The sequence below is a fragment of the Anser cygnoides genome, chromosome 1 (genome assembly GCF_040182565.1).
Source record: "Anser cygnoides isolate HZ-2024a breed goose chromosome 1, Taihu_goose_T2T_genome, whole genome shotgun sequence".
Taxonomy (NCBI): Eukaryota; Metazoa; Chordata; class Aves; order Anseriformes; family Anatidae; genus Anser; species Anser cygnoides.
This window is the reverse complement of record NC_089873.1, coordinates 168,707,126-168,734,613: the sequence shown is the minus strand read 5'-3', so window position 1 is coordinate 168,734,613 and position 27,488 is coordinate 168,707,126. Positions and strand designations below refer to the sequence as shown.

General features: G+C 41.3%; 1 protein-coding gene across 12 annotated transcripts in view; it reads right to left on the bottom strand.

The window, feature by feature from the left end:
* KLF12 (KLF transcription factor 12) overlaps positions 1-27,488 on the bottom strand; it is a 248,643-nt gene that overhangs the window by 20,381 nt on the left and 200,774 nt on the right. For 11 of the 12 annotated variants that reach the window (XM_048079122.2, XM_048079115.2, XM_066987684.1 and 8 more), the window contains one exon: positions 5,227-5,384. In XM_048079122.2, coding sequence (XP_047935079.1) covers positions 5,227-5,384 — 158 coding nt within the window. Of the gene's footprint in view, positions 1-5,225; positions 5,385-11,932; positions 13,187-27,488 lie in introns of those variants that run through there. The other variant, XR_010827454.1, reaches the window with a different exon arrangement.

Genomic DNA, 27,488 nt, shown 5'->3' with positions numbered 1-27,488 from the left:
GAGACAGAAAGCAATCACTTCTCTATCAGATGTAAAATCATGCTGCACATAACTTTAAAGCAGGCATCTTATTCCTTTATTGAATTCTTCAGGATGATTCACACAACAGTTTAAACTCCTTGGGCCTTTCCATATGGTAAAAGGGTAGCCACAAGAAGCTAGAAATGGATTTAGCTGTGAGCAACTTTAGATGTGAAATCCAACACAAATCAAATTTCCCTTTAAATGACTATGTAGTTAGTGGGTTAGATTTCTCAGGTCATAATCCCCGTGCTAGGCACCGCTTTGACTGTGACGCATTCACACCACACAGTGTACTCTGCATACTTAGAAGAAAGGGAAGAGCTTTAAATATCCTCCACACGTACTATCCATTATACCTGTTTCAAAGTCTCTGTGTTCTTTACCAGGCCCCTAACAGACAGTATAATTTGCCTCTTCAATTTACATAATATGGCTCAAATTTACATGTTCTCCCTATTTGAGAGGAGATGGATGATGCGTATGAAAACTGGGTCACAATATGCAAAGGTCAGCTTTGGTACTATTGGTAAAAAGAGGATACCACAGACTAGTATTTGTAGACCAAGAAGCCTCTGGATCAAAAGTGAAGTTGCCGGCCAGTGGGACGATTTGCCCTCTATGGGGTGGAAGAACTTACCGGTGCACCATGTGCATGCCATGGGACATCCACCACAGCCAGCTGCACAGAGGTGGGCTCCCTGCAGTGCCTCTGCAGGCAGGTAGAGCCTGTCATCGTTTGACACTCACGCTTCTCATTACTTAATCTATTTTATACCAAGACAACTGAAATCACTATGAACACACAAGGCGCTGTGTGCTTTTCCTGTGACCACTGACGTCTATCCAAAAGGTGTTTTCACTTTCTCATGCCTCCTTTGCACTGTTACGGCAAGTAAACCAAAGGGTCCTGGGTGTTTGTTCTTGTTCTCCCTCTTCCCTCTCTTAAAACTCACTCCCTTGTCCCCTCATTGTTCCATACACTCCCTTTATCCACAACCATTATACTGATGAAGGCTATAATAATATATACCTGAGATGTGTTATTTCTCCCGAGACTTAACTGTCTTGCATTTGACCTGATAAATGGTGGCTTTGTCCTGCCACCTTCACCATATTCAGCTCTTATATTTAGTTTCATTTTAGTTACAGATGATTGAAAAATAATGATCCCATGTGAAATTTTGCAGAGAAATTGCATTTTTGACTACTTTGCAGCTTGTTGGTGACATTTCAGAAACATCCAGCCAACTAGAGAGGAGGTTGAGATACATGCCCTCAAAATTTTGGCATGAAAACATATGCCTGCTTTTTGCCAAAATAATGAAATCTTTGACACTTACTGCCAATTTTACAGCTCCACAGACCCATGACTTCCAGCTTCACCAGCTTCACAGATCAGTTACTAAAATCCAGTTTTTATAACCCATGTCAGCTTCTCAACAGCAAGCATGATTTGACTCTTTGATTTACATAAAACATGCCTGATTTTCATCATCTCTGTTTAAAAGGAAGAGAGTCTGTAGATCTTTCACAAGCCAGGTCTAGTAGAAATGGAAACAGTGATAAGATAAAATTTAAATATTTTTAGAATTAAGTTTTGATGGTAAAAAGAACATACTAAGTGGAAAGAACCAGTATTGCTTAGTCTCAAATGTTCAGCTGTCCTACTGGAAGCGTCAGCGGCAAATTTATCTCCTAGAGGACCTAAAATAGCAATTACATATCATAAAATAATGCTATGGTTGTTTCCCTATCTGTCTTCAAAGTAAAAGAAGCAAGCTAACAAAGATGAGTCCCACCAGGGCCGCATAGGTGCACGCCTCACAGGGAACAGGAGTTTCAGATCTCCACCATTAACTCCCAGGGCTGACACGAGTGCCTGCACTAAACACAACAGACACAGGCAGATGGGGAATGCAACCCAGAGCTGCTAGTTTTCCGATACTTAAAGATTACTCATTTATAGAATCACACATTAGTAATTTTCTTTATGTTCACTGAAGCAGAAACTAACTCTACGCAACTCCGGTAAGCCAGTTTCTCACCGTTTTCTCCTTGTGGAAAAAGATGATAAACCTGAGCTACAAGATTGACTGCAAGTTCTGAAAGCTCTCCATCACACCCGATACCTCCTGATAGCTTTATTTGACGATCTGGCAAAACAACAACAAGAACCTGATACTAGAAAGAGAAATTCAATAGCAAGTGCTTGTGATTTATGAAATGCTCCAGCGATTACAGGTTTCACTTGCAGTTTTCCCAGTTTCAGAGACGATACGTAATTCAAGCTCGCCCCCCAGTGGCTTCCATGCCCACTCCACTACACGAAGGTTTGAGGACACTGGTGAGAACTATTTGGAAGTTGGCTGATGGCTTACTTAAAAAAACCGAGGGAACACTCAAAGAGAATTGAATGCAAATGTTACTGTGTGTAATATTTTGTTTCAATTTTTAATGAAGTTCAAAAGAAATGTACTTTCCAACCAAGAAAGCAGTTCATCCTGTCAAAATGCCGTATTATTTTTCCTCTGGTTTCCAAGTGAATGTGCATGTTTTAGTGACTATGAATATATAGTAAATGAAAAAAATAGTTTTCAAAAACATCCTGCTTAGCTAAACAATTGCTAGCAAGATCAGTCTGCCTAAAAAAAAAAAAAAAAAGCCCAGATTATGCAATGTTGAGTTTCTGTGATCTTTCCTCAGAAAGTTGCCTATTCAAACTTGCTCACCCTTGCGTGCATAGCTGTCATAATTCATTTATACTTATCCAAAACTGCACACTAATTATTGTGGGTCATACGTGAATAATTAACTTCTTTTGCCTGAAGCAAAAGTAAAAGCCAAGATAAAAAAATGTAAGATGAGATTAATACACAGAGTATGCTCATGGCCAATGCTACATGTAAGTCAGATTACATCAACTTCTTACCAAGACCTGAAAAGCGTTCCGTGAAACACATTTTAACAGCACAATATGGATTTTCTCACTGGATTACTGGTTGAATTCAGTGCTCACCTTCTCTCTAGACTACACTTCTTACGCTGCAGCAGGCACAAAGACATGACAACATAAAACAGTTAATAACTGATCATTTAATGAAGGTTCTTGATTTGAGGTTATTTTTTCTATTGTATTTTCTTTTCTCCCTGAAGGAATGAACTAATATCCAACATGACTATAAAATATTTCAGGCAGCTGCCTTTTGGGGTGGGGATTCATTTCAGCAAGCTAACAGGCAAGTACCTGAGCTTCCCCTGTATTCAGCAGTGAAATAGAAGCACCTTCAGATGCCAATCCCTGGGTCTACCTGAAGAAGGAATAATGTGCCCCAGAGGTGCCAAACCCTCTTCTATGACTACCCAGAGATCCCAGACAGATAGCATAGCCTAGACACCCAGCCGCTGGGGAACCAAAGCTGGAGAGACGAATCCTGCATTACTTTTGGTACAGAAACTCCCTTCATGCTACCAGAGAGTTATAGCTGCAAAAGCTGCAATTACCAACACCATTTTATGCCTTCAGTACCTAGTTTTGAGCACCTGAAATGCATAGCCTGAGCTTCAGTGGTGCAGACTATCTAACACTGATTTGGGTGTGTTATACACAAGAGCTAGTCTGTCATGAGATCACTGATGAATTACAGACTCATTAAAGAATTGGGCAACAACTTAGCAATCAGGATACAAAGAAGGAAATGGATGGAGTAGAGTTAGATTGAGATAAAGGAAGTAAAAGAAGAATGAAAGAGAACAAGGCAAAAGTGTAAGGGTACATAAAATACATCAGAATACAAAATATACAGGGAAATAATAAGGAATAGGGAAAAAGAATTAAGACAAAACCATTAAGAGAGAAAGCTCAGGCATTAATGGGAAGATGTGAAGAAATCAGAATAATTGGAGTGGAGAGAAACCTAACGAAATACCCAGAACGTTTATGCTGTTATAGGAAGGAACTCTACTTTACAGGAATTAGTTTGGGGGGGGTATTAGGATGGAGCTTTGTTTAGTATTCCTCTCAACAAAAGTCCTAGCAACCTAAAGACATATTGGAAAGAATGATGCAGAGGTGACTTCATCTGAAATGGAGAAGTCATCACTTAATTTTTTAAAATAATATCTCATACTCTTTAGAGTACATCACACCACAGAAAGCACCACCAGGTTCTCAACAAAGAACAGCTTTGTGCTGTATGCTGGACAAACACCATCTTTTCTCCAAGGAGTTACAAGAATGTTGAAGTACATTAAGAGCAGAGAGATCAATAAATTTAATTTAAGTAGATCAGCAGCAGAGTTAGGAATAGCACCGAAACTCAATAGTGTTCTGTCCACTGCCTTTTTAGCCATTCTAGCGGTCACCTTTTAAATTGTTCTTGATGACCTCAAAAAGCTATTCCTGAGTTTCTCCACAATAAAATTACAACAATTACACATCACTGCTTCAGCTGCCCTCATATGTCTGTCGTGGGGAGTAGTAATGACCTATAAAGTTAATAACAAAGCCAGGTATTGATTAAGTATTATCATCACTGAATGGGATCCAGCTCATCTAGGCACCTCTCTTGCATTTTTGGTGAAGGGACCCAATACAACCTATTCTCATTAAGTGACTGACTTCCCTTGGTGGTATGCGTTAGGTGCCTCTGAAAGCATCCAGAAAGAAATCCCGAGTTCTTGAATTTATACTTGGTTTGAATGGAAGGTATTTAGCAGCACCTGTCATTGAAAGGCTACATCTGTAAAAGCAAGTAATATAAGAGCTCAATAGGAGCACGTCTGTAGAGTGAAAAAGTTGGTGAAGATCCATGTCCACACTCTTTCATCTTCTTGATGGTTTTTCTTGGACAAGCTTTGGTTGGTCTCAAGCAATGGTCATCCACTGTTGGTTGAAACACATTAGATGCGTCCATGGAAGCCACTTTTCTGTTTAGTTTCAGCTGAAAGGAGTCCAGTTTATGCTAAGAGTGCTTAAATGTTGAGAAGAAAAACATAGAAAGTGGCGATGACAGGGAAGTTCAATTCAAAAGTATGGTCCTGATCTGCACCAGCATGCCAATACTGGTGTACCTGCAGACATCTCCATTATTTCCATCCAGATCTTTGTCTGTTAGTGTAGGATGCAAGTTCAATTGGTCCTATATTAGGCAGAAAGGAACCTGCTTGTCTTAACCATGCAACACAGTGCCAGCAAAGCCTTACCTGTGTGCGTCCTCCGGTGGGCCTTCAGGTGGGAACTTTTTGTGTACACTTTGTTGCATCCCTCGAAGTCACACCGATGGATGCGCCGCTTCCTGGAGTCTGGAGACTCAGACCTTCTCTGACGCCTTGTGCTCTCAATACTGAATGGTGAAATTGAACTAAAAAAACAGAACAGAAGGAAAAAAAATGAAGCAAGAGCACAGCACATACCTTGGGCCCCAAAACATCAGCAGTAATAAATCACTATGCCAGAAGCAACCCGAGCAATTACTTAAATATTTCCTTTTCTGCAACATAGTCCACAGCACCTCTTTGAAACAATTCATGCTTGAACTAGAGTATATTTTGCAGTATGAAATAATTGAAGTCTTGATTTAGACGTGCTTATTGCCAGAGAAAACACCATGATCCTTGAAATACTGCTCCAATAATGAACTAGTCTGACTTTATCTGAGCTTTATTTCAACTTTACTTGTCCAGTTCCAAACTCACTGAACCCTTCTTTCTAAACAATTTCCTAGATAGACTCCATAATTTCTCCTTGATAAGCTTAAATAGATAAAATCCTGACACCTTTTGTGAAAAAGTGTTTCCAGCACCCAGATCTGAACTATGGATCCTTGTATTTGGCTAAACGCCTGTTGCTTGCTTTTATACACATTGCCAAGAGATCCCTATCACCCTGCAGCAGTGATTTTTCCATTTCCTTATTTAACAGTTCTCAATTACCTGTAAGTCAATGAATTTTATTTCCTTTCAGACTGATGATTAATAAAAAAAAATAGTATGACAGGGCCAGGGAACAATCCCCACAGAAATGCATATGCTCACTGAAGATACTTCATTTACTCCAGTGTCCTAAGGCCCATCAGTCACCCCAATTTTAAGCAACCAAAATGTAACGTTGAAGTCATGTTGCTTTGGTTTATAAATACGCTGCATATCAAGTCAAATCCTTGAAGAAAGTCTGGTACAACAATGTAGTAGCCTTGGGTTAGACAAACTTGTGTCATAAAACATTATCAAGTTGGTATGCCAGGATCCAAACCCTCATCGATTTCCATTAATTATATTACCCAGCTATAAATCATTATTGATTGATCTCCTTATCAGCCCCATTACAGTTATACTGCACAGCAGTTGTGTTCACCTACAGTTATACTAGCCTGCTCAGTTACTTTGAGTACAGGAACAACATTGCCCTTCCTCAAGTTTCTGGGACTTCCACCACATTCCCAGGTTTACTGACATTCACGGAAATGACCTTGAGGTTTGTCAGATACTCTTTTAAACTCTTAAGATGCAAGTTCTCAGCTCCTGAAATAACTTGTGACCATCAAATGGAAATGAATCATAGGGAAGGAAACTGAATCTGCTCACGAAAAGAAGCAAGACCCACTGGGGAAACTACAATACTAAGAATGGCATTTGAAAGAAATACTGATGCTGAGAAGCTCCTGTGTCAAAATCAATATTCGATCCTCTTTACAATAGCCAGTGTTGTTACAGCTGTAGCTGTTCTGGCATAAACTTCACTTTCAGGGATTTCCAAAATTTGCTGATGATTGTATCGGGTTAAAACGTTGCGTACAGCATTTCACACCATTAGCACGTGATTTCACTGATGTTCCAATTTATTGCATTTCAAATCTTTAGGTTTAAAATTTGTGGTAGTCCAAATTATTAATCTTTCTTTCTGTTTCAGTGCTTTTAAAGTACAATCCCAATTTAAAACACTACTTAGAAAAAGGAGCATTCTTTCTGACAGCCCTCTTTTTCTCTTAACACAATATATACTTCACCTTCAGGCAAAGAGATTTTTCAGATTAATTATTTTTGCCTAGAATATGATATGTGTAAATGGGCATGCAGGGAATTTCTGAAAGAGAGGAAGAAATGGACAGGGGGCCATAATATGAACATTAACCAGCAAAAAGTAGTCCCCAAGAGAGTAAGACACATCAGCACTTTAACTATGTGACAGGAATACAGATATGTTTAGCTGTCACGTATATGGCTTAGGAATTGTATTTAAGCATCTGCATCTCAGGGCAAATGAAAGTCTTGGGTTAGACGATTAACTGAGATCAGTCCCACTACTCCAGATTCTTTTTTTTTAACACCCTGCCAGATAAAATAGAAAGCAAACATAAATCAAATCTTAAAGCTCAGTACCGAGGGTACATAACCCAGTATGCAGGACCAGAAAACCTTTATCTTCAAAAATAAGCATTTGTGCATCATTTTTGCTGCATGGGATTTACAAGCTGTCTTAAAAGCCTGTTTTGTAACAGGGCGTTCAGGTCCTGGATAATACAGTTTGTTTAAATGGGAGGAGGATCAAGCTTACAATGCTGCTGCAATTGCCAGCACTGAGGAAAAAAAACGAACCTTGAGCACAGTCAGCACCTCCTAAGGAGCTAGTTGTCACGTACCAGAAGGTGACCTCACGGCGTGAGCTGCTCTTGCTTTCCTGGGGGTTTACACAGGAGGGTGTAAATGAAGCGGCGCCACATGATCGGTGCTGCCACTTCTAAATTCTTGCTAACCAGCAGAAGGGACACAGGTGACAGCTCAGAGCACCCCCTCAAGGGGATCTTCTCTAGCCCCTGTGCCGCAGGGGCACCCCATAGTTAGCACACATTTTAGGTGCAGACGAGCTCACAGGTGGAGAAAGCCAGGTCGGAAAAAAAAGGAAATAAAAGCCAGGAACCGAGCACCAGCTTTGTTTGAGCCTTGCACAAGCCCTGTGACTGTTTAACTGGAGATGCCACAGGAAACCTTAAAAAGAGCCTACAGATGCTTTTTTTTTTTTGAGGTTACTGAGGTTAGTGCCTCTCGCAGGGACTTTCGGTTCAGTTCTTTTCATGTTCATGTAGCAGTAAAGGGACACCCTCCACTTTCTCGAGCAATTTTCACAAAATAACTTCGCCAACCACACACAGTGACAGAAAAAAAAAGAGCAAAGTCCTCAAAATCATGTTTTGTGTCTTTGAAAGGCCATTGGGGATCTGCCAGGTGGCTGTGCCCGGCACAGAGCTCCAGAACTACTGTCTGATGGCATCACAGCAGACAAGCACCTTGAGAATGGAAATGACTGGGAACTCACAGGTATTGCTTTTTGTAATGATTTTTTTTCCTGTTTCCAATGTGTTTAAAATCATGTAAAAAAAATAATATATATATATTAAGAAAAAAAAAGCAACCTCTTTTGACTAAGTGTCCCTCGCAGAGTGCCCAGAGTGAAGACCTGGAAGAACATCAGCAGCTGCCAGGGTGCCCCGAGGAGGAGCTGCCAGTTCTCCTGCTGACATCCAAGATCTCAGGCAGCCTTTAAAACTCAAGGAGGGGTTTAGCAATAGGGCTGACACCTATGTAATATCCCAGGAAAATTGCAGGATATATCAAATTACTGCTGATGCGTCAAGTTTGGGAGATAAAATAACGAAGAAAAAAATCGGGTTCTGGCTCGTCAGCTTGACATTTATTTATTTGCAACTCATTATTCCTAAAAACAGTGTAATTTCTGCATTGGTATAGGAACCATTACACTAACATAAATCCTGGGAGGGAGACAGCTAGTTGCCTCCAGCTGCAACACCTATAGCTATTACTGCTCACAGGGAAATGAATGAACGCAATTGGACGTTTTTTGGATGAGAGCATTTAGGATGATCTACAAAACTTCAGATGTGTTATTTCCAGATAGAAGTGAAAATATGCATCTCTACAGTTCACAGACGTACAAGGGCTTTTCCCTGATGCAAAAGTCTGCACATTAAAATAAAGACCCAGGCTTCACCAGTAGATGGCCATCAAGTTCTCCAGAGCATGCAGTGGGGATTAGAACAACCCTGGTAATGCAAAATTTTCTCCTTTTATGAATGCTGCCCATTACTTCCTAGGTGTTTTGCCTTCACTTTTCATACAGACCACAAAAGGCCTTTGGCATGTGCAGCAGCACTGTTAAAAACACACACAGTGGGTCTTTTTATACCCATCCTGTGTTTTCTGAGTGATAGGCAGAGCAGAGCTGCCCAGGGAGAGCAGTATGTTCATTAAAACCTTGAACCATGCTCGGTGGCACAATAAAATGTGACACACGGTGACAAGTGCTCCACAGAAACAGCCTGCCCATGGGGAAAATACACAGTACTACCTTCTGCCACCAAAATGCAAGCTTCAATACTGTGTCCTGACAGCCTGGGCAAGAGCTTGGCCAGCAGGGAGCCTGTGACAGATCCGACCAAACTTGTAGCTGAACGAGAGACTTAATGGCTGCACTTCACCAGCGGGTCCATGGCTGCTAAAAACAGATGTTAACCCCATTCTGGGGCAAAACACAGGCATTTATCAAGTCTTCTCTCTCTGCTCTCACTTCCACGAGGAGAGCCAGCCTGGGCTTGGCACCTTGCAGCAGCTGCTCCGTCTGGATGACGGGCTCGGCAGGCCACAGCATGCACCGCAAGGCAGGCATAACGCAAGCCATGGTCCTCTTGTGTTTCTCAGGCTGTTGAAGGATGTGATTTGGTTAAGCTGACATAACAGGACAGTCCTGCTCCAGTTGCTTTCTCCTGTGTCGGCACAGGCACTTGTCTGGTCCTGCAGCGAGCCAGTTCAGGGACACACGATGATGAAAAGCCAATTCTGCAAAAAAAGCCGAGCAGCTTGTTTGCTTTTGCTGGTTTAGCTCTCTAAATAGTGAAGTTTGCCAAATACCTGCCCTGACACATCAGAGAGGATGGGAACCTGTGGCCAAGAGTGAGGGAAGTGTCATCACCCTTTTCAGTGGGAACCAGCTGTTATAACACCAATGCCATAACTTCCATGGAAATTCAGAATTTGTACAAAGAAATCAAGAGCATGCACATAACAAATCAACTCAAGCAACAACTGGAAAATGCACCTTTCGCTCCACAACAAAGCCTCTTCTTGCGATTCTTGTGTATGCAGAAAAATGCATACAAGAAGAGAAATAGATGGGCTGAAAAGAAAAATTAGGATACTGCTATTGGAATACTTAGAAGGTGATAATGTGCTTTGGTGATACAAGACAGAACCCAACAGGCAAATGTTAGTATCTCACCCTCCTGCCAGTTTTGGAAATCCAGACATTAATATTTTTTCTTTCATTTTAAAGAGAAAAAATATAAATATTCAGTATTTAAATACACAGCGTATAAATGTAGCAATGTGAATACTTCATTTGTGAGACATGCATACGTTCTGGGCCAACCTTTCATTCATAGTAACTGAAAGTGCAGGCAAATGAAATAAAAGCAGAAAATTCCGTATTATATGTTTGCATTCTGCATTGCAATCAGCAGTTGAAGAAAATGCTCAGATCTCTAGCATTCATTTGCAATTCGACGGGAACCTGGGCTGCAGAAACACTGTGGGTTTTGGCCATGAAGCGTTTATAGAAATCAGAGCTCTTAAGTGAGTACCTATGGGCATCAGGGTTGAGTTTTCTGAGCTATTTTTGAAAGCCTTGGCCTTCAGATCCAGTGGCGGGACAGCACCCCCTGAGCACATCAGTTGAGTAGTACACTCACCAAAACCCACTGCAGTTCGCTGCCCTCTGTCAGCTGAAGTAGGTTAGTAAAGACTGCACAGAGGCTCACAGAGCTGCTCTCTGTCCCAGACAGACAGACAGACAGATGCAGAGACGAAAGCAGCCTCAAAACATTTGCTTTGATTCCTCTAGCACACTTCTGAGTCAAGTTAACCCATGCACAGCAGCACGCAGCTCATTTTAGTTAAGTACTCATTTTCTCTCAAGACCTTCAAATTTCAGACGTTAACAGGCAAAATACAGGCAAGTCTGTGTGTTTCTGAAAAGGGGAACTGAAGTGCATTTTCCTGGCTTCCAGTTCTCAGTCACTTTCCTTCATAGTAGCTCTTCACATAACACAATTTCATTTTCTGATAGCTCTTATAATGTTATGCTCCCACTCAGGATATTGGTGAAAATAACTTTACAGACACTACATATTTAACTGTGATGAAATATAATATACATTATTTATCATTACGGTTTATACTACTTCACCTACTCTACTAGCGAGATGCCAAAATCATACTGTTTAAAAACATAGCAGTTTTGTTACTTTACTCTGCTTAATAAGAATTAATGTCGACTCCTGTTAAAGTTGTCCCCTCAAATATTTACTCACTACTTTTTTTTTTTTTTTAATACTAAGTTTCTATTGTGCCCTGTTCACAGGCAAACAGATGCACATGCATACATACATATGTATTTTTTCTTCTCTCTGATCCTGAGACTCTAATTAATGTTTCATGAGTGACAAACATCTGCCTTAGGAATGTTAGACATTAAAACATATCAAGCAGTACTTCAGAAGATCATAAGAGGAAAATATGTACTACTTGTTTTGTTAGCGGTTGTTACTTCAATCGGTGTACTTTAGGTGACTTTATACTGGAAATTACACTTTTTGCCAAGAAAGAAATGAAGAGTTTTGCAGCATACACAAACAGTATACATATTACATAGGAAAGCCATGTGGGTAAGTGAGACACAGAAAAGAGACATCTGAATATGCAGCAGATCCCAGGCAAAAGGATCCTCTGTTCTGGCCCCATATGGCCATTCCTGTGCTCTTAAGTTCCTGCCCAGGGCAGCCACCAAACAAAACACCCCCATATCTCTGGCCACAACTTTATCTGTAGCATTTATACCCACCAAGACCAGCTAAAGCCACTTGAACTGTTGAGTTGCCTTGCAGTACCACAGCATGTTTCATCTCCCCAGCTGCAGTGGAACTGAAAAGATGTGAGTGAGAAGAGCCAATGTCAACTGTGGTATGTCTTACCAAAATTATCTATATCCTCCATTACTAGCTGTGTTAAATTAAGACGTGAATTAGATGGTTGCTTGATCCTCCTGAGCCATGGTGCTGCTGTGAGGTGATGGAGTGCTGTATCCCAGCCCCACGCTGGGCTGAGACCCAAGCGCACATCACATTTCACCCTATTACTCTGTGCTGGGTTTCTGAGGAAGGTAGGCCAGACAATATCTATGACATGCTCCAGCATCTCCCCTACATCTGACGACTGGAGGACCAGGGCTACAAAGCACACTGCACCACAAGATAGAGAAAGTCTATAAATCAAGCCTGTGATGTACTCTGAAAGCACACTCCAAAAAAAAAAAAAACAAAACACCAACAAAACAAAACCCACCCCATCAAAGCCTCCCATCTATTTCACAGTGATCATTAACTAATAAAATTTTACCCTAGAGACTCACTGTGTAGAAGAGCAGAGGATTTTTATGTTAACTATCTCATACTTAATCATTGCCTGCATTATTTAAATGTTTATTCCCGGTTTGGGAAACAGTAAGTTCACTGTAGTATAACAACTTGCACCACCTGCAGATCGCACCGTACAAATCAGAATCTGGGCAAGCTCCTAAGCAGACACAACATTACTCCTGCAAAACTACATTCAGGCATAGCCAAGCATGGGCAACTACAGCTGCTGGAACAGCGGCACTCCTACCAAAATGGGGGACTGCTGCTAAACGAGGATGAATTTTGTATTTCTCCTAACTGATGCCAAGACATACACAGCTTGTTTCTACAACTTTTAGAAATGTTCGATAGTAAAGCTGCAATGTTTTACATATAGACAAAATACTTTTAGGAACTTTAAACATATTTCCCCTTCATTGTTCCCTGTGTTCCTCCTGGATTCTGACAGATGAATTCAAAGTAGGTGAAACACTTGGCCTGACTTTTCATTGTATATTTTGAAGTGACAAATAACTACAGTTGTTTAAATTTGCCACATTACTGTGGAATAAAGAATAACAGAAACACTTAGCTTGGGAGGTACACATGTGGGTCACCTTGTCTAACCTCCTGTTCAATGGTGTAACTTCAGAGCTAGATCAGATTGCTCGTGGCCTGGTCCTTTTGGAGTCCGAAAATGTCTGAAGATGGAAAAAAACACACGCCTCTGGGCAATGCGCTCCAGTGCTCAACCACACTCATGTTCTATATAAACTTTCTAATGAATGCTTATTTTTTCTACATAGTTCCTGCTTAAATGTTTGTATTTATAAATTCACATACTTACACATTATAATGAAAGATAAAGGAGTGACCATGAGCTAAAACAAGCTAGAGCTTTTTTTTTTTTTTTTTTTTTTTTAATTAGCTGACTTTGCTTTAGACCTCATGCTCTTCTGAGCTAACTGGAAATCCATGAGAATAAAGAAACCTAAAACAGTGGGAAAAATGTATCTTCACCACGAACTTGCAGGTGAAATTAAGTGCATGAACAAAGGTCTGTTCTTTAGATCTGAAGACAAAGAATTTTAACTTCTTTCTGAAAATGGGAATAGTTCCTGAAACACTGTATGCCAGATGTGTTTCATCAAATATCCTGAGTTGGCAAGGACCTACAAGGATCATCAAGTCCAACTCCTGGCTCCACACAAGACCGCTCAAAAATCAGACCATGTGTCTGGGAGTGTTGTCCAAACACTTCAAGACTGCTGCCCTGGGGAGCCTGTCCCAGTGCCCGACCACCCTCTGGGTGCAGAACCTTTCCCTAACCCCCAGCCTGACCCTCCCCTGTCCCAGCTCCATGCCGTTCCCTCGGGTCCTGTCGCTGTCCCCAGAGAGCAGAGCTCAGCGCCTGCCCCTCCGCTCCCCTCGTGAGGGAGCTGCAGGCCGCCATGAGGCCTCCCCTCAGCCTGCTCTGCTCTGGGCTGAGCAAACCGAGGGACCTCAGCCACTCATACGTCTTGCCCTCTAGACCCTTCACTGTCTTTGTAGCCCTTGTTTGGACACTCTCTAGTAGTTTTATGTCCTTTTTATATTGTGGCACCCAAACCCACACATGGTGCTCAAGGTGAGGCCACACCAGTGCAGAGTAGAGCAGGAGTTTGATGCATGCTAATATAGGCCTAGGAGATAAGCCTGGTCTAGAAGAGAAAGAGCATCTTGTTTCATCTCTTCCTTTTACAGCTGGCAGAACAACAATGATCATTCACAGGACCTCTAATACACTGGGAGTCCTAGCACTCCTTCCAGAAGGAGGCTGACTCAGTGCTGAGTTTGTTCTTTCTTTTTTGTCCCCTTCTAAGCAGAGCAGAAAATTGGGTAACTGAGCACCTCCAACTCAGCTTTGGGCTGAGGGTAAAAAACGCAGAGCCCTGCTTCTTACCTTTCCTGTTCCTTTCTGATTCATACTTTACCTTCGTATTTTTCTGGCAACACATATGCAAGCAAGCTACAGCAATACTGGTATGCTCAGCAGAGGAAATTAAAAGAGGGAAATAAAGAGTTCTCTGTTGGAGACATGGGCTGAGCTGAAATTTCCAGCATGGAAATTAGATGAGTATGTACATGTTAACGTCTTTCACTTTTGTTCTGGTTGCTTGCAGAAATAGCACAGTCTCTCCACTTTCTAGTGCAGAGCTCCCTGCACTTTGTATCTTGTTTACCATGTTTCTTTCCTCTTGTATCTCCGATTCTGATGTCTTACACCTGTGTAGCATAGTAGTCAGTCCCAATGTCTGTACAATGAAGACTCTTGCTTGTGTATCTACCTCCTCTTGATGGTCAGACCAATAGATTTGGAATTGATCACCTTACTGGTGATTAAAATTCTCTCTTGTGTATCCTTAGCTGACAAAATTGTCATACAATGTCTTGTGCGGTCAGTGACAAAAAATGAGGACATTGCACCCGCTGGGACTGGAGCTCGTGTGAGTGACCTTTTCTTCCTCCCTTCATGTTCAGAAGGCTCATTATCAATATGTTAAAGATTTGATTACCCTGGATACCTATGTATAGTGTAATTCAGGGTTGTCATCTGTAACACTCTGTCATCAAGCAGATTTTGGTAACTACAAAATAGTTGACTCCACTGACATGCGCACTTCAGCTGTAAATATAACCTGGAACACCCACGGGAATATCATCTCAAAAAACAATTTCATATGCCCCACAGCTCTCCACAACGCTCCTGTCTCTAAGAACATATACAGCAAAGAATGCATCTACTGCAGAGACAAAGTAAGTATCATAGCTATTTAATCTGGGTAAGACAAAGGGACTAAGCAATTTAATTATTTGGGGACAAAAATATTACTGAGCACAAAGTTACACTTCAGTGATCAGGGTTTCTTTTTCTAAAACTCCTTTCTAATAAATAGAGATTTTTATTTTTCTTAGAGAGGTCCCTCTTCTATTCAAAGGAAATTTTTATTAAAGAACATGAGAAAATACTCTATAAAATTGTTACTATGCTCCAGAGGCCATAAAGACTGTGCCACCCTGTCTTTTCTTTAACAATGAGGAATACTGATATATTTATGTTGTACAAGAAGCTAGCTTTTATATTCAAAATGCTAACTTGTACCTGGCTTTACAGTCATGCATGTCTGTAAAGTTCTTCATCTGGATTACAAACTCCTTGCTATACCTTTTGTGTTTGCATAGCAGAATAAGTACAGTGGGGTCCAAATCCATGAGAGATATATAAATACATTACTTTAATAAGAAGAAATCCCATTGCCTCTCCTCGTAGGTTTTCCACACCTATTTATAATATTACCTCATCTGGAAAAAACAGTAACAGTGTTCTGGCCTTCAGTGCCACCTCCCTAGTTGGGACCTGCCTCTCTAGAAAATCACAGAGCCAGGGTTTTGTCTCTCAGTAAGGTATTTACATGGGCAGATATTTATATAGGCACGGTTTCACTCTGTTTGCTAGAATCTGAAAGATTTCTAGTGGCTTCACCTGCACACTCAGACAGAAGATATCCCTCAAAGTTGTACAAGTCTCTTTGCCATATAATTTCTGAGAAAGAGAAATGACTACCATCTACAGGCTGGAATAGTTATGTTATCTGTTTACTGAACTTGCAGGGATTGGTTGGACCATGTGGGTAGCCACTCCTGTTCTCTCCATCATTGAAATATACCTAATTTCCATCTAATTAATTCCACTTCAGCCTGCACTCTGAGTAACTGCGGGTAGGCAGAGTCTTTCCACCTCTAATTAATTAGGTAACAGAACACCAATTCTCACAAATACCAAGAAGGTGAATTTCAAGAATTCCTTGTTTATCACTACACCAGTTCAGCAGTCAAAAAATACCAGAAAAGTCTGGCAAAGCTGCCATTGTCTTCAGTGGAATCAAACACATGCTCCCCCAGAAGAAAGGAAACTGGAGCATTTCAGCTTTCATGAATCAGTACCCTTAGCACTTTCTTACCGAGGCAGCACTGCTTTTACTATCTCAAGTGCTTATAGGAAGGGCAAGGTTTGATTAAGAGCAAAATTATGTTGGTAGACAGACTGCATGTGGCCATAAGGTATCTTTTCTACTAAGAAATCTAAGGAAATACATCTTTACCTGATCTTTTTGCCACATTAGAAATTGAACCATTTGCACTCAAATATTACAAAGTCTCTGTTCTTCCTGACAAATATCCCCAAAAGCTTTTTCAAGAGCATCGATTATGCTGGTAGCCAAGCAACTCCACTCTGGGCTTCACTGGGTCCAGGTGGTTACAAGGGCTTGCTCTCACGCTCCTCCTCTCAAACAACGAGGTGGTCCTCAGGGTGGCTATTCCCTGGACAGGAAAAACTACAAAAGCCTTTAGTATGGGAATATTCTTCTTCAAAAAGGCAAGAACAAAATCCCGATGACTTTTTGTTGCCGAGAGAAAGGGTGAAGATTTCACCCTACACATGCTCCAGCCCTGATAAGGTGAAAACTGACAGGACTTGGCTGGCTGTATTAACTGTGACTTTCCACTTTCCAACTATGACTTTGTAAGTGGGCTTGTAAGAAAGTTTTCATGCAAGGATTTAAACTGGTTAAGATTTAAATTAAGTTGCCTCTTCAGTTTCTTGAAACGTAACACAATGTGTTCTCTTGATAAGAAATGTTTTACCACTGGCTGAAGGGCGTGTGTCTCCCTTTGGGATGTCAAGTATTCAATTATTTGAGGGGAATTATTTTACTATTTCCAACAGACGTTGAATGTTTTGTTCTGAAAAGGACAAAAATATGCAAAGTTGAACAAGACTTGTAACTGTCAGATTTTTGACCCAGCCCTTCCCTAGCAACAGGCAAAACTGCATGCTTGCAGCCTTTGTGAAAGATATTTTATTTAGCTTTATTCCACAAGAATTATTTAGACAAATATTTAGAAAAAATGCTACGCAAACAAAGAGACAGAGAATTTGTAGCCTTTGATATACTGCTATAGTTAAATGAACACGGTTTCACAAGGGATTCAGTAGCCACCATTTTCAGATAGCACATTTTTTCTTTTAATTTGAAAATGTCTCAGGGAGGAAGAAGGGAACTTATTTCCCATACGGTCAGAAGCATTACCTGGCCACCAGCTGCATTGCTTGCATGGATTTCTTGCAGATGCCTTAAAAATGCATATCGAACCTTTTTCATCCATGCGATACTGCCTGTCCTACTTAGTGCTAAAGCATATTTCTACAGCCTTGTTATCATTTGGTGTATTTAGTTTTCACACTACCATCACCATCATTTATTTTCACACTTTGAAGCACACTCACATTACAAAGGGAAACTTGCAAAGAAGCGAAGCGCATCTGTCTAGCCGTTCTCTCTGAAGTGGGCACATCCCTCCCTCCTGTGTCTCCTACAATGCTGAAAATCAAGGGACTGTAATAATGGGCCACTCTGTTAACCTTGCTAATTTATGCATGTTGCTCATTAGTGCTCTGCCAAGTGCAGTTTTCAAGTCCCAAAGGTAGGTCAACAGATCTGAGCGTCTAGAAGAGAGTGTTCTGAATTTCAAGCATCTCAAACTTGTGGTCAGGAGCACTGGTCTGGGATCCAGTGGTCTCTTGCTTTGTCACAGGTTTCCTATACATCAATCTATACCCAAAACCAGTTGTGCTGAGCCCAGATGCAGTTCACTTGTCTCTGGAATTTTTGTCACTTCCCTGAAAGCACCAATCTCCTAAATCTTCACTGACAGGATGTTTGGTTTTATAGCTTCAATCCTTTATCAATAACCAGCATTTTTTGCCCCCATATAAGACACAGCTATGAAAGTTTCCACTGGAAAACATGCCAACAAAACACAGTAAAATGAATGACTGCAGACCTTCTCCCAGGAATTATTACAGAGAATTCTTCTCTGCAGAGGAAACAGTGAGTGCCTCAACAGAATTAACATTTTTCTTAAAGCTTTTAAAATAACATCATCATTTCTTTAATAGTACTTTAAATTTTTTCTCCTTTTTAAAAATAAATAAATAAATAAATAAAAATCCCCAACATCTACTTCTGGTATTTTTTCTCTCTAATCTATTACAATCTCCACTTGTTTACTATCTAAGATGTTACAAACAGTATCAGACACCAAATAAACCACCAACTAGTACTGCCAATATAGTAATTAAGAACAACCAGTGTGCATACACTCAAGCTTTTACTGGAGAAATCGGAGTCTGTTAAAATCTAGCAAAACTCAACCCTGAACATATGTTGTTTTGTTTTGTTTTGTTAAATGGGATGGAACATACCAGAACTTTAAAGATCAAAAAACCCCATAATTTCCTAAAACATTTGGAGCCTTAGCTTGCAGTAAAAATGGATAATTATCAAAGCATTTTGCTGTCACAATTGTACACTTGGAAGAGGCACAAAAAAAAAAAAGGAAGAAAAAAGAAGGAAAAAAAACCAACCCTCCCAGTAAGACAGAATGATATTGCTGTAACTACAGTAAGAAAGACAAAGTGTTAGGCAGGTGGAGAAATCAGACAGGTATTCAGCTATTCAGGTTTAAGGTCAGACGAGACAATCACGGTCATCATGAGCGATGTCCAGTATGAGCCAAGCTGCACATTTCACTCTGCATCCTGGAAATGGGGCACCTGCCTACACCGTCTGGAAGCTCCTGAGGTTTGGGATGGTGCTCAAGGCACCTCGCAACACCCACACAGTGGGGAAAAAACACATTTTGGGGGTCAAGAGAGAGGCAGGCTCTTCCTTCCCACTGCAGTTTTTATTTCTTCATCCCATGTGGGATGGGTAGAGGGAGGAAGACTGTCATCGCTGATACCCCAGACTGAACTGGGGGTCAAAAGGGATGAGCTGCTCACAGGCAGCTTGACGAGACATGAATGCTCTCAATGGGAAAATTCCTGACCAGGCTGAGATGAGATCATAGAACAGAATTACAGAATAGTTTAGCTTTAGCTTTAACTTAACTCGTTCACCCAGTTGAACCCCCCTGCCATGGACAGGGACACCTTCCTTTAGGTCAGGTTACTCAAAGTCCCGTCTAACACAACTTTGAATATTTACAATGATGGGGGCTTTTCTGGGTGACCTGATCCAGCGTCTAACCATCATAAGCTGGACACAAAACCAGTCTGATGCATCCATATCCATTTCTCCCCGCCCCCCCGCAGAAATACTGCTGAAGGAAAGCTGTTAACTTCAATTTAATCCTCTTGGGACATACCCATTTCCAAGCCCATCTCTTCCCTCTTTGGATAAACAGACATCCATTCAGAAGTCTGTATTAGCCACATCAGCCACAAAATCTATTCTTCATTGAAGTCTCGTATTTTGCTACTCAAATATAACCCAGCTTGTTACACAAACGGAGGGAATACTGACATTGTGGATTTTTTAAAAGTAAAAATTTTAATTAAATGTGATATAGAAGCATCCTGTGGCATGAGGAAAGCCCTCTCCTGCCATACAGAAGGTACAATGAAGTGTACGGACAGGAATATAGAGCAGAATAAAGCTGCAGAGCTTCTGCCAACGTGTTGATCAGAGTTACAAGGCTGCTTTCAATGGCCAGCTATTTCTTGCTCTTGTTATGGTCTCTCCTACAAAAACAAGATGTCAGAATTTCAACGTTTTTCATGTTCAGTAAATTATAGTCATTTTCAGAACATCTTTAACCTTTTCAGCAGCATGTGGCCTGGCTGGCAGACCACTCGTGGCTCTTCACACCAGAAGTCTGACAAACCTCTTCCAGAAGAGGCAAGGCAGGCAGGGAACTGGTATGTAAAATTATAGAATATCAGCCAAACCAGTACCGCATACTGCACTACCGTGTATTTAACACGGGGATGTTAAATTCTGCTATCTCATTTCTGTGACAAAAAATTGAGCAACAACAACAAATGGCCCAGTATTAATCTATTTTTGTGACAGGCTGTTTTTATTTCAGTTGCTGGAGTTCAAAGAGGAGAGATGTGGTTTAAATACACTTGCCACGGGTGAGGACTCTTTCTGAAGTGCTGGAGCCTAACTCTACCCGTTGAAAAGCACTGGATTTAAGAGCCATTTTGAAGCACAACACTATTACGAAGTCTCACATTATTTCAGCGCCCATATTACTCAACCATACCATTTGAAAATGCACCTGAATTAAATGCACAACTTCTCATTAAAGCAATGTGTTACATTCAGATAGCAAAGACGATCAGGAAAGAAAGACAACATGGGGCTCCAGAGTGCTGCAGTGGATCTCCTGGATAACCTCAGTGCTGTCCCTTATTCTTTGCGTGTTCCTGCTTTTTAAAGTATGAGGATACTACTTTTTCCTCCTTCTCTCTTCCGCCTCCCACCATCTTAGGCTTATCGTCACTTTGCTAGTTGCTGAATCTAATCATATGCTTGTACAAGCACAGCTGTAAGGGGGCTGCAACCTCACCCATGATTTTCAGGCAGAACAGTAAATACTAGTACTAAATACAACTATTAAAATATGAAAATATGGAGTATAAAAAATTCAAAACAATTTCATCTTATTTCTGAGCCTGCTGGCAGTTGGTGAATGCTACTGTTTGCAATGATGTTTAGAGAGTGTCTCATCTTTAGTCTGTCTAGATGCGTATTTTAGGTGAACCTGGTTAAGAAGAAATCCTTATTAATGCTGTATCATGGTCAGCCCTACAGTCTTGCTGCATGCTTTCATATTACACACACATTGCTAGACAAAGCCAAGTGGGAAGCCAAGTGGTAGGTGACTTATAGAAGATCTCTTAGAAAACGTTAGATTTTCTTTTCCTAATGCAATGATTAAAAAATCCTTGAGTAAAGCAGGTTTGTGATCAGACCATTTCTGCTCTGCTGACAAACCTGTCCGAAACTGCAAGCTCCCAGACCTGGAACTAGAGAACCATTATTGGCCAAACACTAACAGGAGTGCAAAGCCTCTACTTCATATTCTGGCAAATGTCCCCGCAAAAGGTGGTGCTGTGATTTATGTGCCATTCAATGTTGTTTTCAAGACATTCATTGAACTGAAGAAGCACCATTATAATATGTCAAGCACACGTCAAAACCCATCTAAATCAACAGGGGCTGAAAATACATCATGTGCCTGACATACAACAATTGACATGTCATATTATATTTGACATTTCAAGGACAATAGTGCCTATTTAAATGGAGACATGGTAATATAAATATTTTTTTACTCAAGTTAACAGGGCATCTAACAGGACATCTTGGTGAAGAGCTCTTTGTAAATATCTGAAAAAAAGAAAACTTTTTAAAAGAGCAAAATCTTGAATGGCTCAAATTATGAAATGTGGAAGAGCCAACTTAAAAGAAGATAGCTCTAATAACAGATCAGGGGGTAATTCTGGTCACAACAGCTAGAAACCTGCTACCGATTTGCATGGAGACATAATTTTACCCCTTTTACCTGTCCCTCCCTACTCCCTTTGCAGTTCTGAATGGGTTTAGGCCTCCAAATAACACTATGTAGATTATCAGCATTGCAACTGATATAGAAATATGGATTAAGAGGACAGGCGTACGAGGAGGCATGAGCACAGCATGGGTCATACTCTTTTTGCCTGCACAGACAAGACAAATTGCAATGTAGCAGAATTTTGAATTACATATGCTCCACCTTACACCTCATCTCCTCTTCTGGAGGCAGCTGTATGGGGACAGTAGCAACAAAGGTTCTATAGGATGTGTTGACAAGGAAAAGGAGGAGGTAATACAATACATCTAAAAAAGGAGCAGCCAACTCATTACTGTTGGATTGGGAGATCCCCCAAATTGGGGGAATCCAACAAAATGAGATTACAGAGCCCACTGTCACACTTTCATCTAGTTTCCACCCATAAGGGATGGTTTTCTTTTTTTTTCTCTTTTCTTGGTTTAGATATTCAAAGATATTTTTTTCCTCCACCACATGTTGTGATGCAAAGAAAAGGTGCTGGCAGAAAGTTTTTAAACTGAGGTTTAAGTAGATGAAATTAATCAACTGCTGCTTTTACCTAATACTTTCATCTACAGCCTTAATTGATTCTTTCTTGTTCTATCTTCTCTCCTTTACATTTCTAAGACATGATGCTACACTCCCCAGAACTGCTGTTTAGCCAAGCAATACGTATTTAACTCTTTGACTCTTAGTTATCCCCTCCAGCAATCGAAGCAGTTTGCTGCTCTTCTCAGGTCTTGTTCAGATTTGTAAATGTACTGAATGCAGCACAGTTCCCTGAAATAATATTATGTTCTCAGCCAAGAAGCATGGCAATAGCATTTGCAGGATTAGATACATATGTTGTATGCATAATCTAATGACGTTACGCTGTGTGGATGCCATTGTAAATGAGGGAGGGTGAGCAGAACTACCATAATGAAGAATGAAGAAAGCATCCAGAAATCTAAAAACATGGAAAACATCTCCTCTGCAGAATATTCTTCCCCTCTGTATTTTCTTCCATTTAAAACTCTACTTTGAAGAATGCAAAGAATTTATTAATGACAAAATGCCAAATCCTACAAACCTGTCAGAGAATATAAGCAAACTAATCTACTTTTTTCTTTCCTTTTTTTTTTTTAACCCAGATCCTGCTCATAAATTCTGAGATGCTTATGCCCTGAAGAAGAAAGTAAACAGAAATACTGTGTTAGTTTAAAATTCTGTTAAAACAGAAGAGGTAAAAAGAGATTGGAGGAGGTAATCATGTTAGACTAGCAAGCAGAGAATTTTAATCCAAAAAAAACCCCAAGCCCAAAAGCCTCAAAAAGTTTTGAGTGAATCTTCTTAATTGCAGCAACTACAAAGAAAAATAGTATGAGTAATCTGTCATAATTCTCATTCTCCTTTCAGAACTGTGGAAAATTGAGCAAGGTAGAAAGAAAGGTACGGTGCCAGCGTTTCATTTTAGACCTCAGAATTAAATACAGAGATCAAGTAGTTCAAAGGAGATGAACAGAAAAAGCATTCAGGTACTTTGTGAATTTAAGTTCTTCTTAATATTTCTGTCTAGGCTGCAATAACAAGACAAGAGCATACTGGGGAAAACCAGAAAAAGACAAAACTACTAACGAGTGTGAAGTTATTTTCAAGACTCAGAATAGGATAATTCAAAGAACTGAGAATGAGAAAGAAGAGTAAAACTATAAAGTGCTTTTTGACAGCCTTCTTTTTAAAAAGTGGCTGAGCAGATTTATCAAAGTGTGTGAAATGTTTGATCCTTAGCTGAACTTACATGAAAACAGAACCATATTCCTTTCTGTTCTGAGGTCAGAGAAACGCAGCCAGAGCCAAAGGACAAAGAGCACTTTTTGATTTTAAATTAGGTAATGCTGCATGTGTAGACACAAATGTCAATATATAGGTAGCTAAAAGGCAGTTCTCAAACACAAAGTGTTTTGGCACATTTAATTCACTAAAAGATAAAAATCTGAATAGCTGAAAATTAAGAGTATCAAATGACACATGTGAAAGGGAGGCTAATTGAAACACAGTATTTTATATAGAGAATAGAATTATGTAAACTAATTCAAAACGTTATTATTAATTAATAAGCAGGCACATCAAGGCTCTGGAGGTAGAGTGTACCAGTGATGAAAAGACATAAGGATGCTGCAATGGCAGTATGTACCTATTCTGAAAGTATGTAGCATCAAATAATGTAGCAGAGCGTGAGCTGCAGCCCCATGCCCTTGTGCGTACTACACAGGGTAGCTGAACCCAGCCCTGCTCTGCTCTACCAGATGGTTGTCCTCTTTCCCCTAGCAGGGAGATAGTGTGATCCGCCAAGGGGAATGAGGCTGTTCCACCACCCTGCAAGCCATACATTAGGAATGGGACATTTGCAGATATTCAAGTTGGGGGTCTGTTACCCATTAGGCATCACATGCCACACCTCACCTCAAGTCTTTCAAGCACATAACAGTATTTATAATGCCTTTAGAAACTGGACAGGACGTGCTGCTCTTCACAGATGCTGTACTGAGAGGCAACCTGCTTTGCAGTCCTAAAGAAAATGCAAGAGCAGGAGCTTCTGGTAGCCCCAGAACAGGTGGTGTCATCAACAGTGTTTGCTTCTTCCTGCTAACTTAAGCTTAGACTTGAGTGGAATGCTGCCTTGCTGGGACAGAGGAGATGGGCTTTGTGCTAGAGAGGATCGATCTCCTCCCAGGAGGATGCATTGCTAGCTCTTCCCTTGGGACCACGAAACTGGACAGCCAGGAGCAGAGAGAGTTGCAATGGAGGACCATACAAGTGAGGGCACCAGATGTGTGTGACACAGGACAAAAAGCGTCTGCTGCTGTCCTACTTCAAGGTGGTACAAACCTTCAAGGTGCTATAAACCTCCAAGTACTCCAGATAAAGGTCACTAACTTTGATTTCTAATTGTAATTAGAAAGGGGAAAAACTGAAAAAAACAAACAAACAAAAAACAACAGTTCTTACTTGTGATTTATAAGCCTTAATCCAAACAACTCTGCAATGGATCTTCTTCACCTGCCTGCCCTGTTCCCAGTCCTTCCCAGCATGCTATCACCAGGTCTGCAAGCTAACTACTGTGTTACACAAGGGACTGAGAGGCTGGAGCTGCAGGGACATCTGAGGAAGGAGACAAATGAGAAAAGTCCTACAACATCACAGTGGGAATAGCCTCTCTGTATGTGCTCTTCTACTCTAGGTTGCATTTCTCCTTGTACTGCCAGGACACTTCTTTGTAAACCCTTGCAAAGGAGAACACAGTCAACTTGGAAAATACCAGACAGACTTGTTAATTCAAGACAAAACACTGTATTTGGCTTATGTGGCAAGGATTTGGTAGCAGAGAGGCTGCAGGGGTGGCCTCTGTGAGCAGAGCCCAGCAGCTGCCCCATGTCAGATCAGAGTCAGCTCCGGCCGGCTCCAGAAGGGACCCGCTGCTGGCCAGAGCTGAGCCAGTGAGTGACATTGGTTGGGCCTCTGGGAAAGCAGATTTAAGAAAGAGGAAATAAAAACCTTTTGTGCAACAGCAGCTGGGAGAGAGGAGTGAGAACCAGCCCTGCAGCCCCCAAGGTCAGTGCAGCAGGAGGGCAGGAGGTGCTCCAGGCAGGCAGCAGCAGTTCCCCTGCGGCCTGTGGAGAGGCCCCTGGTGGAGCAGGCTGTCCCCCTGCAGCCCACGGGTCCCACACGGAGCAGATCTCCACGCTGCAGCCCGTGGAGGAGCCCCCGGTGGAGCAGGTGGATGTGGCCTGGAGGAGGCTGCGGCCCATGGAGAGCCCCCGCAGGAGCAGGCCCCGGGCCGGAGCTGCAGCCCGTGGAGAGGAGCCCACGCAGGAGCAGGGGGTCTGGGGGGAGCTGCCGCCCGTGGGGGACCCGTGCTGGAGCAGTTTGCTCCTGGGGGATGGACCCCGTGGTACGGAGCCGTGTGGGAGCAGTTGTTGAAGAGCTGCTGCCTGTGGGCAGCCCCCGCAGGCTCAGTTCGGGAAGGACGGCATCCCGTGGGAGGGACCCCGCGTGGAGCAGGGGCAGAGAGTGACCGTGAGGGAGTGGCAGAGACAAAAAGCATTAGGGACTGACCGCAGCCCCCATTCCCTGTTCCCCTGTGCCCCTTGTTGGGGGAGGAGGTGGAACTGGGTGGATGGCAGAATGTGTTTAGTTTGCTTTTAGTTTCTCACTGTTCTGTTCCACTAGTGACGCGCAATAAATCTCATTAATCTCCCTAAGCTGAGTCTGTTTTGCCTGTGATGATAATTGTTGAGTGATCTCCCTGGCCTTATCTCAACCCTTGAGCCCTTTCCATCATATTTTCTCCCCTATTTTCTTTGAGGATGGGGAGTGAGACAGCAGTTGTGGTGGAGTTCAGCTGCCCAGCTGGGTAAAACCACCACAAAGGGTTTAAAATTCAGGTCAAATTTTAAGTTGGTCAGAATCTTAAGAAGAGGGCACGACTTATTATTCAATTAGCTGTTCTTTTATATTTCTCCAAGGTCTGAACTCATGAAAACTGAGTAACCTGTTTTCTCTCTTTCCCTCTGGAGAGAAGGCCTAGCTTCTAACCAGCCTGGTTAGCTTCTAAACACACACAGTTTGCACTCCAAATTATTATATTTTGAAAAGCTCCAAACCCCTCTGCAATGTGACCATCAAGTGAAATTTGGGATTTAACAACATTATGTTAAAATTTAAGAATTATAAAGATGAAGGAAGTAAACCCTACATATTTAGTAATACAGCAAACCCTAGAGATACAAATATGAATGGAAATTGCATTATATTGACTAAAGTGTTGAAGGGAGTGTTTTCAGTTTCAGTTGTCACTATCCAGCTTGATTGCAATTTTTTGTTGTTGCAACTCCTGTAGACGTGTACTTATTTGTAAATCATTGTCCACCTTTTAGCCCCATCTATGCCATTTCTAAATTTCTACATGTGATTAGAAAATCTGAATCAGAGTTAATGCACCTAGACTATCTGCACTAAAAAGCACTTAATAAAAATCCAAAACATGTTTATAATTCCAACTATTCCCACTGAAATTAAAAGCAAGGAAAGTAATTATGTTACTCTGGGGGTTTTTCCTCTACTGTTGTTTTCACAAAAGCATTAATTGAATGCCGGTCTTGAAAACATAACCAGCATTAAGTCTCGACTCTAGATGGCAGCAGCCTCCTTTAGTTCTTAAGTTTTCTCCTTCCTTAGTCTACTGGTCTTTGTTCCTTAACCCTCCAAATAATTCTATACTTCCTTCTCTTCCCCAAAAATAAAGACTTCAGTGCTCCAAGCAGTTTGGAGAAGATCACTGCGAGGCATTTTCACTAAAGAAATCAGGCCATTCCTGCAGTTAAGCTACATGGTTCTTCAAAGCATACAGAATAATTGAGGCCTGAAGTGGGGAAAAAAAAAAAAAGAAAGGAAGATTTTCCACCTCCTCCTTCCCGTATCAGGCACCTGGAGAAGTGTTAGAAAAAAAGTGCTTCTTTTCGTCTAATGACAGCC